The 19,283-nt window shown below is 35.6% G+C and overlaps 1 protein-coding gene across 1 annotated transcript; it reads right to left on the bottom strand.

Moving 5' to 3' along the window:
* Positions 1 to 552: 552 nt before the first annotated feature.
* LOC149302881 (chloride anion exchanger-like) lies at positions 553 to 17,646 on the bottom strand. Its single transcript, XM_089482088.1, has 20 exons — positions 17,510 to 17,646; positions 16,198 to 16,337; positions 15,381 to 15,491; positions 13,854 to 14,008; positions 13,483 to 13,647; positions 12,471 to 12,623; positions 11,874 to 11,956; positions 10,772 to 10,919; positions 8,995 to 9,108; positions 7,728 to 7,805; positions 5,976 to 6,071; positions 3,566 to 3,672; positions 2,946 to 3,015; positions 2,751 to 2,843; positions 2,567 to 2,662; positions 2,246 to 2,482; positions 1,442 to 1,496; positions 916 to 1,048; positions 759 to 837; positions 553 to 636 (listed from the first exon to the last, which is right to left on the bottom strand). Exons 1-20 carry the CDS (start codon positions 17,644 to 17,646, stop codon positions 553 to 555), a joined length of 2,334 nt encoding a protein of 777 aa, XP_089338214.1.
* Positions 17,647 to 19,283: the final 1,637 nt, after the last annotated feature.

Raw genomic sequence — 19,283 nt, 5'->3', positions numbered from 1 at the left:
TTGTTTTTTTAGCGAGAATTTGTTTTGAAAAATACCTTAATGAGTGATCTTAATGCCCATGTAGAGCTTGTGTTAGTTATTATAGCTGTAGTCTTTATAACTAGTTCTGTAATATGAAAATTAGAATTTTGTGTGATTTAGCTGTTGCCGAGTTCTATTTTCTGGCTGGGTATGCTTTTACAAATAAACTTAATACGAGAGGTTGTACATGGGATTATCAAAAGTGTAATGGATTGTTTACACAGATGCCAATCCGTTCATTTGATATCACATTAGCTTGTCAAAATTTTCACAAAAAAAGATTTAAGGGAAACCTACTCGCTTCATGGTAAAAGTCACTGATACATTATATGTTCTGGTTTTCCTTCAGATTTTCTCAGTTCTCTGGTTACATGGTCACTTAGAAGGAATCTTCATCCTACTGAATCATAACTGTGATGAAACTGTTAGCTAAAAAGCAAGAACATTTCTGTTATTTAAAACATCTGTAGTAGTGTGTAATATATAATGTCATTTTTTTGTCTGTAATGTAATCTAGAACATCATTTTTCATCAAGCTTCCATATTTTTTTTGTTATTGCATTTAATATCCACTTGAAATGCCTCACATGAGTGAAACCTGAATTGTATGATGACCTGAAGCAAAGGTAATGAAGAGTTAATTAAAGTGTTTTATCACTAAGAAAACTGTTATCATATGGAACCTATTAAAAACATAGCGAATAGAGCAAATAAGATTTCGGCCAGGTCATACTTACAGAGTATTCTTTGTGTCCAGTACTCCCATTCTTATTTTCATCTGCATAGAATCCCGTTTCTTTCTCCTGTGTAGGCGTACAGTAGAATTATTATTGAAATCAGGAAACACACATGGACCATATTCAATAAGAATGGCTAATTACCTTGATTTCTTTCAATTTTGACAAGCTATTTAGCTCCTTCTTTACCAGCACATGTAACACGGCATCATGCACAGAGAGGAAAATCATTGATGTTGTAATTGTGTCATCGAAAAAGCCACATCGTTCAAGTTTATCCAGAAGATTGTCTACAAATGACAAAAAGGGAAACACAACCTTAAATTATTATTTAGTAATTATTAGAAAGTTGAGGGATAAATATAAATTTTCCTTCCTTTGAGTATAGGTAAACATGTATATATTAATATTTCCCTTGATGTAAGTAACACTTTAAATATCCATGTGACTACTGATTAATTTTAAGTACCTTTAAAAGAGTAAGGCAAAAATGTTTGAAAAATGTTTTGACACATGGATAACTTGTACTAACATATATGACTCAAAAGTAGATGCCATTTTACTAATGATTTGATTACATCATTATAGTTTTCATACTTTACATTAGGATACATTTCACTATATTTTCCCTAGTTAATACCAAACTTAAGTGCAGAAATCAAAAGAATACAAAAATATATTACCATCCATGCCTGCTATGTAAACATCGACTTCAATCTTTATGAATTCTTTCAAAACCTGTTAAAAAAAAGATCGGCAAGAAGCATGAATTTTAGCTACATATATTTTGAAATAGAAAAAAAAATATTTCCGTTGTGTAGAATTTATAGGTGAAAGACGGTTTTGCCTACCCATGAATATTATCAAGCTAATACACCTATATTTTAAAACATGTTAACATCATAGGGCCATCATTCTAATACTATAGTACAACATTAATTTGTTAGATATTTACAAAAATGTGAGGGGTGTACTCACTTTTGTGAGATACTGTAAGAAGTAAAGGCCCATCTAATCTGCCTATTTCAGTTTCAAATATAATAGATAATATATGTAATGCATGAAACTAATATGCTATTGTACAATTATATAATGCATATTTTGTCATACAGGAATTCTTAAGAAAGAAAATATAAAACAATAGACCATTACAGTAGCAAATATTTTCTTTTAAAAAAAACTCTCTCCCATCCACCCAATCACCATTTTTTTCTATTCTGCCTCATCCCTTATTTTCATAGTAGGTCATTAAAGTACAAAAAATACAATCATTATTGAGGAAATGTACAAAATAATACAATGCATGTTAGTAATGTCTGTGAATAATTAACTTCTAAAAAATACTGAAACTTTTTTTATGGCTAAAATACATTCTTAAAAGCCTTTAGATGTCTAGCTGTAAATGATTTGTGAGACATTAGCTTGAAAAAAATAAAAAAAAGACTGTATTGTCCTAATTGTTAATGCCTTATTTAAGGGTCACATACCCCTTTTAGGCCCTTCATTCCAGACATATCGAGGAATGACACTGCCCCAAAATCAATAATCAAACTGTGGATGTCAACTTTGGGAACCATAATTTTATTGGGAAGATCAGCATTCCAATCTATGTCAAAAGGTATGTCAGCTTTATTCAGAGGCTGGTCCAGCTCCTCTATTCTGTTGTTGTCTAATTCTTCATCATCGGAGTCTTTATAGTCGTAAGAAGTACAGATCAATCCTTTCTGCAAAATGAAATGTCATAGAATAATTAAGTTACGATTTCGGAATTGGAGAATGTAACAAGAAAAAAACCCATTCATACTTACAGGTGTAATTTGAAGTTCTCCTTTACTTATCAACTTCTTGATTTTTCTTAAAGCCTTGTTCCTCTTACGTAACACCCTAAGTGGGTTGAACCCTGCCTATAAGAAACATTTTTTATTAATTTTTTATTTTTTTTTGAAGATGGGTACGCATAAACACAAATTAGCACCCTATAGTTAAACTTACTGCAGCTTTGAGTTTATCCTTGAAAAAGTCAATATTGGCAAAAAAGATGGGTGATGGACATCTGAATATTTTCACTCCCTCTGGCTCATATATCTAGAGCAGAAAACATAACTGTAAAGACATATCTATATATATATATATATATATATATATACTAGTCCAAATAAATAAACTTTCAAAAATCTCTAAACTTACATCGTTATAGTCTTTTCTGTTCTTGTAAACATTGCTTCCACCAACATTAGCAACCTGAGAGCACTTGGGGCTGTAAAACACAAAGTACAGCATATTTGTTTGGATTTCCAATAGCAGGAGCTTCAGTGTTTAGTCTACTTTAGCCTAGACATGGTTGTGAGCAGAAGAACCAAATGCTTGAGAGGTAAGGATGTTTTTGTGTGTACATATGTGTGTCTGTATGTAAACACCTAATGGCTCCAGGAGGGTCTTAATCCTGCACTACATCCATGTGATGTGACTGAGATGACCTTAGTAATACTTAGTTATTGCTTTTATGCAGCTGTCGCAGATATGCATAAAAGAACAGATTGTGGAGTAATCTTCGGACAAATTTATCAACCTTCGTAAAACAGTACAAAAAAAGATGAACAATCTCTGTGATATTGCAGTGTACATGACTAGGGTAAGGATCAGAAGTGCGATATATTGAATTGACTTTGTAAAGCATGACTTTACATAACCCGACAAGAGCATCGTAACACAAGATGAAATTAAGTAATTTCCTGTGTTTTCATTTTTTTTAACCTTCAACAAGTATTTACAGAAATATAGTCAGATTCACAATGCACAGTACTTACAATTGAGTACGAAACACCACAGTTAGCAGTTCAAATCCCACTCCTGCAGCCAATCCAAGATCAAGGCCAAGTAAAACAGCAGCCAAAAATGTAACCACCCACACTACCTGTGAATGTCAAAAGGAACAAATTATGAGCAATCAATTCAAGATTTAAAGCTAAAAATGAATACTAAAGCATCCATACTTGTCACTTGTAGCCAAAACACAGTTTTACCTTTTAGGGCTAAATTAATATACTGATGGGGGGCATTCACTAAACTAGAAATCTACAGGTGAACTAAGCATTTACCCATTTATCATAATGGCCTGACCGTGTGTGCTTCTGCTGGAAGAAAGGATGAGTTGAGCCTAAACCTTGCATTGTTAAAGACATGTAATCCAATGGAAAGTAATAGGTTTAACTGCGCGTTCACGGGGCATTACACTTATCTTATTTTAAACACATTTTCGTGAACACACACCTCACAGAGGAACTGTTGCTTTTAGAGCTTTTTGGCATAACTAAATTTATTTTATAAAACATGTGTGTTATTTCTTTCAATCAGTGAAATTGCATTGTTAATATTTAAGCATCTAGTTTATTTCATGGAATCTGAGACCCAGAAAAGGCCTCCCAATGTGTCCAGGAGTTGGCATTGGATCCTCAAAAATAACTATAACATGTAACATGTATTAAATCATTTAAAATGGGGGGACCAAAACCCTGATGAAGATGGTGAAATTTTTGGTTTTTCTACTTGCTAGTAAAGAGGCTCTACACTATAGCTAAGTATAGCTATAGCTGAAGTATGCCTCACTACAATGTTCGATAGAGTCTTTGTAGTAGCTATCTGCTTTTAGGTAGGCAGGGTGAGGGATGAGGATAGCAAGTGGCTAATCCCCATTCCCACTTTTATTGCCCTCGTCTCTGCCTCATTTTTAACTTGGTGGTTCTATCCTTCTATTTTTTGTTTTATTATTTTATAAGTTTAAGTTTCAATAAAAGTAAAATTTTAATTTTATTTGTTATAAAAGTAACAACTAACACACCTAATTGGTTTCCTGTTCTCATCGATTTCTTATTAACTAAACTTCACTTCAACTTAGAAAGCTGCCTGAACCAATTAACAGCTGAGCAATAACATGTTAAGATGGCTGCTTCTGTGGTACACGTGATTCCAATGTCTGTTTCTAACATGCACATTGCTTAAATTAATCTACAACCACCATTGCCTTGGTTCATTGCATACACTGAATTATAAAATTAAGGATTTGGGACATAATTGTTTTCAGAAATAATCTTTCGTTAAAATAAACAGTCTGTTTAAAATGTAAACCCAGGGATGGGGTATAAAATGCCCCTTTAATCAAAGTTCACAATTACTGTAATAATCCATATCATATTTATATATGATTATATTGGTGAGCTACTGCCATTGTAGGACTTCTGACAGTAAATGTTGTAATGAGCGCATGTGCTTGTATTAATTTTACTGAATTTACTATCTAAATTATCTGGAAAGGGTAATTGAGAGATTAAGAAACTGTGTAAACTCCCTTTTTATTGCTATAATTATGATGGTACTTTGGTCTTTTGTGAACTCGCTCTGCAAAACAACAGGACATTATTACGTTAACCAGGAGTTTTTTTTTTTTTTGGCAAACAGCTAAAGAGTTCCAAGTTAAGTACATCATTTTACATTTGAATGAAACGTATAATGTTGTTCATGGTCATTGGACATTGTACCGTTTATGATGCCGCAGCTTTTTGAAAACACCAGTAAAGAAAATTAGTTTAACCGAAGGTCACATAAGTACAGGCTTAACATCCCACAGCACGCTGTATAAAACAAGCACATCAATATAATATATTTGTCTCAACCCAGTAGGGCAAAACGATTGTTCTTTTAATATGTTTTAGGAACAGTATGTGTGTGGAGATCCAAAATTCGTAAAGAATATTAAAAACATATAACATTATCTGTCCTTATAAAAATGCAGCAGTGTTCTTGCAGTACAAAGAATAGATGCTTTTTGCTAATGTGTCCAAAGGCTTCAGATATAATGTCAGAAGTGGAACAAGGTGAACCAGAGCAATGTTGTAAGGGCAACAAGCTGAAAAGCTTTCTCCTCTTCTTTTTCTGGGTTCTTGCAGGCATCTGTGAGGACCGGTGGCTCTTTCTTCAGAATTTAATGGAATTTGTAATCTAGTTGTAAGAGAAGTGCTTACAAGAGCTTATATGATTATGTTTAAAAAATGACATCTTGTCACTGGAGATCTTATAAGTCAGCTCTCCCATACCAGAATGACATAATGTACTCTTTGGTGAGGTGTCTACTGTCTAGTGCATTTCTCAAATTACTATAATAAACTCTTGTAACCACATACAACCATAGTCTAAAGTATAAAAATGTATAGCTTTACTTACGCAATCATATTTATCTTTCCGGAATAAGTTTGGAATTTCATTAAACTGCATTAGCATTCCTTTCAAATTGATAACGACTAACGCTGCCAGAACAGACTAAATGAAGAAGAAAAGAAAGTTATATTGTATGTTTAATAAACAGTTTATTTTTGCTTGCTTATATTATGCTCTACTTTCTCTGCCGCTTGGTAGGAAATTGTGTGTCCTGAGCCTTGTATGTGACTCAGTTTATGGTTATGCAAGGGCTTTACACATACCTGGGAACTCTCTGGGAATGACCTGAGTCAATACTTTCTCTGTAAAGGGGAGTGGCATTTGCCTGCTTCCGGCTTAATTCAAGCCCGAGTCCCTCTGAGGCTAGCCTAGTCCATATGCGTGACTAACTCAATCCCTTATGTGGCTAATCAACTCCCAGAGTAGAATAGACTACACTTTAAAGTTCCCATGTATTGATATACCTACACAATGTTATTTTGTAGGAATGTTTTGGAATACACTCTGGCTTTTTTACCATTTGAGTCAGTTTTTATAGCGTGCAAAGATAGAATAACTAAGGCATTTTTGGAACATGTTTTTTCTTACAACATTTATGGTTGTACTGTAAGGTCTAATTATACTCTGTACATACACCAATCAGCCATAACATTCTGACCACTGATAGGTGAAGTGAATAATACAGAAAATCTTGTTATCATTGCACCTGTTAGTGGGTGGGATATATACCTGGGAACTTCTTCACTACGGCTACCCGGAGCCTTCCCTTGTGGGATGCGGCCACGACTGCCCACTGATGTCAGCGGGGCGGTCCTGTGCCATCAGTGGGCGGTCCGGCTGGCATCGGGAAACACCCCCATTTAAAGGCAAAATGGGCGAACCAGAGGATTCGGGTCTTGACCCAGAGAATCAGAGAAGTGGTGCTTCACCCAGAGATCTCCGGGTCAAACCCAGAGAGTTCCCAGGTATGGTGGGATATATTAAGCAGAAAGTGAACATTTCGTCCTCAAAGTTGATGTGTTAGAAGCATGAAAAATGCAAGTGTAAGGATCTGAGCGACTTTGTTAAGGGCCAAATTGTGATGGCTAGATGACTGGGTCATCTCCAAAACTGCAGCTCTTGTTTGGTGTTCCTGGTCTGCAGTGGTCAGTACCTATAAAAAATGGTCCAAGGAAGGAAAAGCAATGCAAAGGTTACAGGGCCTACAAGGATCATTGATGCACGTGGAGGGCAAAGGCTGGCCCCTGTGGTCAAATCCAACAGATGAGCAACTATAGCTGAAATTGCTGCAAAAGTTAATGCTGGTTCTGATAGAAAGGTATCAGAACACTCAGTACATCAAAGTACATTGCGTATGGGGCTGCGTAGCCGCAGATCAGTCACCGTGACCCCTCTTTACTGCCAAAAGTGCCTAGAGTGGGCACGCAAGCATAAGCACTAGATGACTGAGCAATGGAAAAGGGTGGCCCTGGTGTGATGAATCATGTTTTCTTTTACATAACGTGGATGGCCAGGTGTGTATGCATCCATGGAGGCCCCACCTCCCAACTTACAGGACTTAATGGATCTGCTGCTAACACCTTGGTGACAGAAACCATAGCACACATTAAGAGTTCTAGTGGAGTCCATGCCCTTGACGGGTCAGGGCTGTTTTTGCGTCCAAAGGGGGCCTACACAATATTAGGCAGTTGGTCATAAAGTTATGGTTGATCGGTGTTAATAGGGATCCCTCACTGTAAAGCTGAAATAAATTAGTACCTTTTGTAGAGGTTCAAGTAGAAATCCTATAGCCAAAGTGACAATCATAACAATTATAGCTGATAAGAGACCAGCAACCTGTAAAAATAAACATATTTTACAATTTTTTTTATAAATTTCAGTTTTAACTAAATACTAATATAGTTTATTAATATCACCAGCATTCCCAGACATGCCGTAACCCTTTTGTATTTTGCCTGGCTCTCATTTAAACTTACTGTCTTGTAAGTTCCACCATGTTTCTGTGATACTAATTAGATCATATTTTTCATGACTTGCCAATACTTCTAACTTCCCAGTTTTGTTTGGTAGAAGACAGCTAAGATTGCTACTAGTTCTTGGTTTTAAACTTAAATATCCTTTTAGGAGCCATGGAAGTTTCAAGAAAACAAACCTTGCATATGTTAGGTATAACACCTAACCTTTATGCCACCAAATGGCTTTTCGGTTGCTGGACTCTCTGCCTCTCCATGGACATATGCTCCTGTCACATGTGTCTCTCATTCTCCCAGTCGCCTATATAACCTGGGCATGCTCCCAACCTCTTTGCTAGAGAATTGCAGTTCCTAGCCTGGTTTGTTGATTCTGTGGACGTGGAATTTGATTGCATTGCTTATTCTCTGATTTTGACCCTTGGTTATCGATTCAGGCTTTTACATTGTCTCTGACCCTGATTGATCTTATGCCTCCTCAATTGGATACTTACCTTGGCTTTCAGGTACTATATATATATATATATATATATATATATATATATTTCTATATATGAGCCCTTATATATATGTAGTCTGATGTTTCATCTACAGCAGAAGTCTAATGCCACAGAAGACAGCAGTCCTGACCTCAGCCAGTGCCTCCTCACTAAGCACCTCAAGTGGCAATCAGCTCTTTACAGTTTTTACTTATCTGCTTTCATTTAGAAGAATATTGACTTTTTAGCAGCGTCTCCACTGATATGTAAGTCGTATGGATAAACTGCTCTTTATATAAAGGTTAATGGTATTGTTTTCTTACTCTTTCTTTACCTTCATCACTTTAAAGGAATGTTTATTGACATATAGGCAGGTCATTTATAACATAATAGACTGCACGCTAGCTAGATCAAAGCCTTATCTTTAAGCCATTCTTTAACCGTTTGTCTAATTTTAGTTCATAGTATTATTAATTTGTATATTGTTAATTTTGTATTCTGCCATAATTGCAATAGAACTATGAAACCTTTTGGGGCTTTGTAAATAAATTCATTTATAATGTAATGACTTATTACCTGAGTTTTTCCTCCTGTGCTCTCCTGGACAGCTGACCTTGACAATGATGTACTTGCAGCAAAACCTTTAAAGCAACCTCCAAATATGTTGCTTAGTCCAAAAGCCACTAGTTCCTGCAAGACATTATTCAGAATGAATCAGGGAGTGTCCTGTGTAACATCTTTGTATGGCTAGGTTTCCACTTGGGTTTTTTTCCTGCGTTATTTTCTTGATGGAAAACGTTTTGGCGTTTTTCTGGCGTTTTAGCCTTTCTGTGGAAATTGCTTTTTTGACCTTAGGCAGTTTTGCCAGCCTTTACAAGATAGAATTTTCACCCAGCTAAAAGGCATTAGGATAAATGTCAAGTATCTGCCCCCTCCTGATGTCATTTCCTTGGTAGAGTTCTACTTAAACACACCCTGGCGGACCCTTTTGTCTCTTTTCTGTGGTTTGTAAGGCATGCTTTATTCCGAATGTCTGCTCCTCTAGGAAGATTGGCCCCAAATGATGGTGCAAATTGCAAGGGATACTCACTAGTTGACTAAGCTTGGACAGATCAAAGACAATTCTGGGTGCCATGCTGCTAATAAATTACACAGAGACAGCACACAGTGTACAAGCAGATAAAAGTTTTACCACAATACTGGAAAATGGCAGCTCTTCCTCTTCCTGGGTCCTGCCCCTTTTTTGTAACTGTGAAAAAAAAACGCCATAAAAAAACGCAACGGCAAAACCCACATGGCGTTTTCATGGCGTTTTTTTTTCTCTCTCATAGACTTCTGTTGGAGAAAAACGCCAAGATTTCCTTGCAAAAAACGCCAGAGTGTCAACATGCTGCGATCTTAAAAAACTGCCACAGAGCCCCAAAAAAACGCCAAGTGGATATGGCATTGTGTGATTTCCTATTGAAGAACAGCTAACATCTGGCCGCAGCGTCTTTCACTAATAAAACGCAGTGTGGCTGAATTGGCGTTATTATTATTATTTGCAAAAAATACCCAAATGGAAACCTAGCCTATTACATGCATTGTGACATTGTGCTCCAGACCGGCAAGGTCAGTCTTGAAATTGAAGGACAGACCTGTCCCTTGTCACAGAGGGTTCACAGGGGTTCACAGAGATGTTGCAAGCATCAATGGGGGATCCAAAGCCTAACGTGGGGAGGGGCACTCACATTAACACACACCCAAACACTGACACCAACAGAACTAGACACTCTGCACTAATACACACAGACACTTAACACTAACATACACAGGTAATTAAACTAATGCAACCAGTCACACACACATACTAACATCACCAAATACATATGTTCACACACTAAAATACCCACTCACAAACATACCAGGACACACACATACTAACATATCCAGACAAAAGACAAATGCTCACACACTAGGGCAATCTTTACATGATTTTGTGTCAATATGTGAAGAAAAAGGTTTGCATATAAAGTGGCTCATCTATAAATATTTATCTGAGTTTATGAGCCAAATAATTCAAATTAAATATCACATACAAAATGATGTAATGACATCCACAAAAAATATCTCTAAATATTGCTAGAATCCATTTAAACATACCATTCTACAAGAGTGGTATTCAGCATTAGGCCTATCATGCCCTTGAGGTACATTCCCGATTAATCACTACTGCTATTGATCTGTCAACTTTTTAAAACTTTTAGAGTTTTGAAAGTGGCTCATAGGAATCATTGATCATATCATTGGACTCTTTGTTATCGGCCTATACTAAAACTGACCTATAGCTCTTGTACAAAGCCTATTAACTTACCTGATTGCCGTCAATAACATAGTCATGTTTTATAGAATAAACTTTTGCTACAGAAAACCCGATAGCAAATCCTACGATTCCAATGGAGAATCCATCAGCTATACATTCCTGAAATACTGATAATCTTGGTGCTGCTGGAGGCTGAAATCTGTACAAACAAGAGTGAACTATGTCACACAGAGAAGTATGGGTGGCTAGTGATTGATAGAACCAGCAACAGAGACATGTTATCAGACTTGAGCTATAGACATACTGTAAAAATATGCCAGGGTACTTCAAATATTAGATAGAACTATATGGAAAAATCTAGAACTGTCTATGATACTTGGTTATACAATGTGTTGGAATAAATATTAATAGTCTCAAAAATATATTTATTTATTAAATTGGATGTATCAAGGATGGAATATAAAAAGCTAGATGTCTAAAAGGCACAGTGGCAGCATTCTATATATAAAATAGGTACCACATCAGCCATTTTTCTCCCGGACACATATATCATACATGTTGTTGAGCAGCACATAGAAAATGCTCTTCCGCAGTATGGATGTATAAACTCAGAGAAGGGAATTAGTTACTCAGCTATACAGCCCACATACAGCAGGGCAACACTATACATTTTATTTTATTTATATATCCTCTTTTCATGCTGCTGAAACCACCCTAATAACGGCTACAATAGAGCCACTACTCCCTCTTTTCACCACGGAACTGGAACTTTGTAGAAAAGTACCATTAGGCTAGATGGCAAGCTCACAGGCAGGGTTCTTATCACCTGATGTGTCTGTGTGTACTAATGTTAATAATAATTTAACTGCCCCATTTAAATTGTACAGTGCTGCGTAATTTGTTGGTGCTTAATAAATAAATTATAATATATGTGGTGATCAGCAGCATGGAAAATATATTATATATATATATATATATATATATATATTAGTAATTTTGTATTCTGGCAATGTAATGGAATAAAGGCTACAGTTAACTATTACATATGACTATTAAAGCTTTGTTTCTGTTTGTGGTTCTGTATATGTATGTGTCTTACAATTAGTATAACCAAATAAAGAGGTGGATTGTAAATTACAAAATATATTCTTACCCTTTTTCTAGTGTCCCAACAATGTCAACACCGTATTTATTTTGGAAGTTAAAAGCATATGAAACTCCAGTTGCTATGACAGTCTAGGGAATAAGGAGAGATAAATTACTATTTTGAGTAATAGTTCTAAATTGTAAATATACAAATATCTGTCATTTAGCCCACCGAGTGACACATCCAAAGTGCAAGAAAAGTAAACTGTACTGTTAGTTACAGAAATATAGGACATACAGTATATGTGTGAAACATGTGGGTTCAAATTGTTGCGGTGGGCGCATACATGGCTACTTCCCAGGGTAGGCTTAATTAATATGAAACATGTTAATTATTCTTATAATTATGCATCAATGAAAATGTTTATATTACACTTTATCGTTCTTCTTGCCTTATTTTGACAGTTATCTTGTGGATTTTGTTTGCTAGAGTAAAAAAAAACCAATGTAATAGGGTACAATCTACTTCATGCAACAAAAAGGCAGTACTAAGAATATTTGCTTATATTGTTTTTACAGACGTTGCTACATGTTGTAATGGCAAATTGAAGCTGCTGCATTATTAAAAGTATTTATAATTTGATTGAATTAATTGATTACTTACCATTATAACTTCAATAGGGATTGGTACAGGTATCTTTGCTTTAAAATGGTCATTGATTTCTTTTACAGCAAACACTACAACCATAATGATTATCGACGTAACAAGATCAGCAATGTTTGTTTCCGTAATATTTGTAAAAATATCTCTTAAAGTCTGTAAAACCAAAAAAAATATTTATAAACTTGAAAATCAATAAGTTAACTGATGCTCTGGTTAAAAAAGTCAATAAGTTAACTGATTTTCTGGTTAAGTGCTTAGGTTCAAAGAAAAAGTCAAAGATAAAAAATAAATAAAAAGGCAATCATGAAATGTTACAACAGTACCGTCCACAGTAAAGTGAAACTTTCAATAGTTTTCAGAAATGTATGGGAGATTTAATATAGTATGACACTGTTATATTATATGTTTAATTGATACTATTTTTGTCCCAGTCTTACCAATTATTATGTATGTTTCTACTTACATAATAATTTCTATATCATTTTAACCATGGGAAATATCAGTCACACTCGGCAGGCCTTAATCCAATCAACCAATCATAGAGTAGCTGCTGCACTGTGAAAGGACAGCTTCCTGCTAATGGTAAAGCTCATGACTGTAACAGAAGCCAGAGTGTTTACTTGTATGCATTCATCTATCGTGAAGTAGACGAGAAGTAGCTATAAAATGTGCCCAGGCTTATATAATAAATGATTTATTTTTTTATTATACTATATTGCATGCTTGAATTTCATAACTACATTATGTCAGCGATGACAGAATCACTGACACATAATGTAATTATTACTAGGTGCAGGGGAAAAAGTATATTATTTAGAAGACAGTGCAAATATATCTCAAGATTGTAAGCTTGCGAGCAGGGCCCTCTCCGCCTAATGTATCGGTTTGTCTTAGTCTGTCAATTCTAATCTTTTCATACCGCTTGAATATATATGTATTGTATGAAGCGCTGCATAAATTGTTGTAGCTATATAAATGAAAGATAATAATAATAATCAATAAATATACTTACATAAAACAAGGACAAGGGTCCACTATATGCATCAATTGATAGCCCGAGGATAAATTTCAGCTGAGATATTAAAACATGAATGGCAGCTGCTGTTGTAAAACCACTAATCAAAGAGTCTGATAAATAGATCACTATAAATCCAACTTGTAGGAGCCCCAGGGCCAACTAGGAGACAATAAGAAACAAAGCTGTCCTTAGTTTTCATTGCCATTGTGTGCCGCAACAGCACATCGCATTGATTGGCATGTCATAATTAAACGTATTTTGCAATAAACTTAACTTTGAGAGCTTTGTGTCTGGTGAGAATACACAAGAACATTAGGGTACAATAAGCAACAATGATCGCCAATATCTTTTTTTTAGAAACTGACCTGGAAGATTCCGGCAAGCACAGTAACAGATGCCGCTATGGCAACTCGCTCGTTATTTAATGCTGTTATTGCCTCTGTACTATTATTTGTAGGGTCGCCAGGAGCTAACCTGAGAACAGCAGTACCAACCATTAAACTTAACACAGGAAAGGGGCCTGAAAAAAAAGATATACATGAAAATCATGAGAATCCTACTTGACCCATACAGAAGAATGATACAAAATAATCTTTACACAACATGATATTTATTAGACTTGGGCACCAGGGGGCTCTTCGTGTTCGTCTTTGTGCTCGTCTTTGGGGGGAAAAAAATCCTCGTATTCCGCGAATATTCGCCCGAAGAGAAGACGGGAACGGGCGAATATTCGCGGAATACATTCTTCGTGTTCGGTTTTTCTTTGTTTCCCCGGTTAAGGGGTTAATACGGGGTTAACGCAGCTCTGGCGCCAGGAGTTTAAATGTACGTATGAGCAACTCTATTGGTCGTCAGCAGGGGGCTCGTCTGCCATTGGTTGATGGCAGACGAGCCCCCTGCTGGCGACCAATAGGGTCGCTGGTACAGACTGTTAACTCCTGGTGCCGTAACTTACCCGGCACATCCCACTGGTCTCCCTCCCTGTTAAATTAGTTAAATGGTCGCTTGTACGGACATTTAACTAATTGAACAGGGAGGGAGGCCAGTGGGATGTGCCGGGTAAGTTGCAGCATTGGGGTTTTAAAAGTCTGTACGAGCGACCAACAGAGTCGCTCGTGCAGACTTTTAAAACCCCAATGCTGCAACTTACGCGGCACATCCCACTGGTCTTCCTCCCTGTTCAATTAGTTAAATGTCCGTACAAGCGACCAATAAAGTCGCTCGTACGGACATTTAACTAATTGAACAGGGAGGGAGACCAGTGGGATGAGCCTATTGGTCACCTGCAGGGTCTTCCAGGAGGTCCCTGTAGGCGACGAATAGACTCATTCGCACTGCCCTATAACCCGTGATGGCGAACCTGTGGATTTCCGCTTCCAGGAACTGCCGGGATGCCGCGATGCCAAGGTAAGTTAGAAGGGGGGGGAGAATGGTAGACAAAGACGAAGACGATCACGAAGATCTCTGTGGTGTGTGTCTTCGTCTTCGCCTACGTTTTACCGCCGCTGTCTTCTCTTCGGCGTGTCTTCGGAACGAACACGAAAACGCACTCTTCGTGATCGTTTTCATGTTCGCCCGAAGACGAATGCACAAGTCTAATATTTATGTAGATTCTTTTACACAGTGTGAGAACTCTAAAGATGAAAATATCCTACAATGCAAGTAAAGTTTCTTTATTCTTATGAACAATACGAATTGATACAATTTGTAGAGCCTGTTTTAATTATTTAACTCAGTCATAGTGTTTTTGGAAAGTTATCTGCAGTTCCATGATATGACACGGTTCATTAATATAAAATAGTTTGTGTCCCTTATTTTACTATAATGTTACATCAAGAGAAACTTTTGGGAAGGTGAACCTTATGTGTGTTGTGTAGAAGGAGAAAACTTACCTACTGATATATGCTTAGATGTGCCAAAGAAAAAATAAATAATGACTGGGAAAAAAGCTGCATAAAGTCCATACCCAGGAGTAACATTTACTAGGAGCGCAAATGCCAGACCTACGAAAAGAAAAATTGCAGTGTTTGAGTTATTATCTCTGAATATATGTTTAATATTTAATAATAATAAAAAAGTGATCTTTAACTGTTAGAGCTATGTATTGAATAATCATTCAGAATCATTTGTGTCATCAAATAAGAGTGTCATCATTTATTGTAGAAATATAAAATTTAAACGTCACACTCACATCATACACAGGCTTTTGTAAACCTAATTAAAATGCTCAACTGTAAAATAAATAACACAATGTATTTTTATTTAGTTAGTGCTTTTTGTGTGTCTATATAAACCTAACATTAAAGGTACTGTTCCACCTACTTTGATGAATAAAATCCTTTTATAACAAATGTTGCATAAGAAACATAATTCCTTGTACCGTTTAACACCCGAACCCGTTCAAGAAATAGTTGTTTAATCATGTAAAATTTTCCTCATTATTTATTTTTCAGGGAATGCTTGACATATGTTTCAAAAGCACTCACTGCTTTTTTGGTAAATATGCCACATAATGGTAGCCAGACATTTAAACTTCTTTTAACATTTTAAATTAAGGCCTTAAGGACTCATCCCTTCACAAAAACCTGGAGTGGATTGACTCTGAAGATTCTGATATATTTAACCTGCCTTTTTCAAGTGAAAATAAAAACAACATAACAAAATAATGGTTATGCTACAACTAGTTTTGTGTTATAAGCAATGATTTACCCTGCAAAACTGCTACAAGGCCGGTGCTGATCCCAGAAACAATATCACCGAATAGCCATTCTTTTATTTGATACATGGGAAGCCATGAAGCGATGGGAAAAAATGTCAGGGCAATTTTCTTTGCCTTCTCTGCTGAACAACTAAAATAAAACAAAGCAAATAACCTGTTTTTATGCAATAATATACATTCGGCCTATATAATACCATATGTCTACCAGCACTGATTAAACTAAGGCAAATAGGACAAAAACCAAGTTGGTCCTATGAATGTCTTAGCTAATAACCAATGGAATTTGAATCATCATTACAAGACCTACTTGTGTCAATGTAGGCAAGAATAAAACCCCCCCTTTAGGTTAATGCTGAGCATAGTCAGGTAAGCTTCAGCAAATTTGTATTGCAGCACCCACAGCCATTTGCCATCTTAAATTGTCAGGTTTGGAGGCATACCATATAATAACAAGGACATAAAACACAAGAAAGATTCAAAATAAAAAAAAGACCAATTACATGATATTACAAATAACTCATGGAAAAAAACAAGGAGTGTAAAAGGATAATCATAAATCCATAAAATCCAAATGTGCAGATTTGCAAATCCGTAAAATATTGCTGTTTTGCTCTTCTCTGCGTATTGTGAAACTCTTTGCATTTGTAAGGGACAGATATATGCAGGGGGTGGCTTGCAATGGGGGCAATTATCCCATGGGTGCACCCAAATTCCTTAACGGAATCCATCCAAATCAGACATGGTCTACGAGGCGGAAGCTTAAAAGACAATCTACATGCAAGTCAAGTTGATTTGTATTGGTGGGGGCAAGAACTGGGGAAATGTACTTTACTTGCCCCCAAGTTAAAATGAGCCAGCCCTCCTAAATCTAAGGCAAAAGCACAGGTAGTTGTTTTGATGGGGAAGAACTGATATGGTCACATAGGATCATATAGGATTACTTTATTGTCAATTGGTTATTAATTATTTTTGAATGCTTACACTCGTAACTACAAATTAAACATCACATCTATACACAAAAACAACTGATTATATAATAATTATAAATATACCTTAGATACACAAATATTGGCAACAGAACATAATGAACTGTACAATTATACAAAGTACAATCATACATACAAAATGAATTATCCCAACAAATTCATGATGATAGGACACATATTAAATCTATTTGTGAAGGGGCCATTGACCTTAGGAAAAATGGAACCTAATTAATTATTAATTAATTTCAGCTGTTCAACTGCTATTTCCATATGCAGTACTTCGAATCACAATAACTCAAGTAGGGGTATTATTTACCTGAAGTAAAGACGGAGATGATCAAAAAAAGTTTTATGATATCTGTGCAGCTTTGCGTGGTCGTCTTTGAAAGAATCTTCTGAATAGATACGTCTGGACACCACATATTGATTCCCAACAGCCTCGATTGGTCCCATTATTTATTGAGGATTTCTTTGTTCGTAACAATTAGAACCTGTATGTTTCAAAATAGAACATGATGTTGCTGATTAAATTGATGTAACATAACAGGGATGTACCTCGATGTGTAGCGGACAAGGTTTAACTGAAATTCATACATTTTGGCATCATTTAGAGAAATGAAAATAATAAAAAGTAAATAAATAACAAGGGATCTTGGATCCCTGCATTCCGTTTATATTAACAGTTTGAAACTACTTATTATTTAAAAGATGTGAGCTTTTAAAAATTTAAAAACCTTGAATACGTAAGAAAGGCAGACAAAGTAAATGACAAGTGTTTTGCTTTTATATATTTTAATGATCTGGAATCCCTAAATCTATGTCCCGGTTCTTCTTTTGTATAAGCCTCCATTCCTCTTTTTTCTATACATTAGCTCTAGACAACCAGACAGTAAAGTGTTTGTTTCTTTGATGCAGTCATAAAAGTTACATATTAATATGCTACTCAATCATCTGATCATGCCATCATTAGTGTCAATGTACATTTCAGTAGCTATTTCCCTTAGTGTTTCCTTCATAAATCCAGAAACTTTCAGTGCCCTATTGACTCTAGATAAAAATGTCTCTAGCGAAAGCATTATGTGAAGGCATTTAGTAAAAGCAATAATTAAACAAGTGATGTTTCAAAACAGCTGGGTCCATCCTGCGATTTATTTACATATGTATATTTATGCAGCATATTTAAACACAACAGAAAATGTTAGCACTGATTTGGACAAGAACCACAGCAAGCCCAATATCAATTATAAAAAAATGTATTAAGTCACGGCAGCAAAAACAAAAAAAGACACAACATATAACAAGAACATATAAACATGAAACCTACATTATATCAAACATTTATCTCAGACCTCTGCGCATTTGTAATAAATATGAAATGTGCAATCTTGAAAAAATCTATGAATATATCACAATAACTTTCCAAAGTTAAAAAAGATTTAGTACTTTCTCTTATTTAGACATAAAGTATATTTACATACAGTAAACTAAAGTGTATGTAATGAGTGAAACATTTGTTTTCCTTCAACATCTTACCCTGATGTCCAACAGTGACTTTCTGGAAAAGTTGTTTCTATAGCATGTCAAGTTCTTAAGTCTTTAAAGTGCAACTCGAGGTACCCATTTATCCACTAGCAATCTATCAGTAGAAAACGTTATCACCATTTCCACTTTAATAATTAACATAGATTAACTTTTACAAGACCTTAAAGATTGAGCATGTGGCCTTGACCATTGACACAACAATCATTAAAGAGGTGAATAGATGCTTCATTGCCTAAAGAAATCAAGCATGTTTGTTTCATGGGTTGTTCCGTCAGTCTCGTGCATGTGTGAATACATACTTTAGTTTACAAGGCATTCCACCATGTCTTAAACATTTTATAAATATAATATTTATGCAGCATATTTAAACACAACTATCTGGAACTTTAAACTTTCTCATCTTTAGAAAAGGATGCTAGCAACTGAATAAATAACTGTATACTGAGGTTAATTATTTTTAGAATATAACATTGAACAAAAGATTAATATTGCATATCATAATCAAGAATGTTGTTTGGTGTAGAGATTTATATTGAACTGCTGGTCCT

Source organism: Sceloporus occidentalis, unplaced genomic scaffold, assembly GCF_023333645.1.
Source record: "Sceloporus occidentalis isolate IW3139 unplaced genomic scaffold, rSceOcc1.0.p SCAF_17, whole genome shotgun sequence".
NCBI classification, from domain to species: Eukaryota; Metazoa; Chordata; class Lepidosauria; order Squamata; family Phrynosomatidae; genus Sceloporus; species Sceloporus occidentalis.
This window is presented reverse-complemented; position numbering and strand designations above follow the sequence as displayed.

Coding starts and splice junctions, on each gene's coding strand:
- LOC149302881 (XM_089482088.1), bottom strand. CDS start 17,646: ATGGGACCAATCGAGGCTGTTGGGAATCAATATGTGGTGTCCAGACGT. Junction 15,492..16,197: donor CCTTGTAGCAGTTTTGCAGG/GTAAATCATTGC, acceptor TTCTTTTCGTAG/GTCTGGCATTTGCGCTCCTA. Junction 2,663..2,750: donor AGGATAAACTCAAAGCTGCA/GTAAGTTTAACT, acceptor TGTTTCTTATAG/GCAGGGTTCAACCCACTTAG.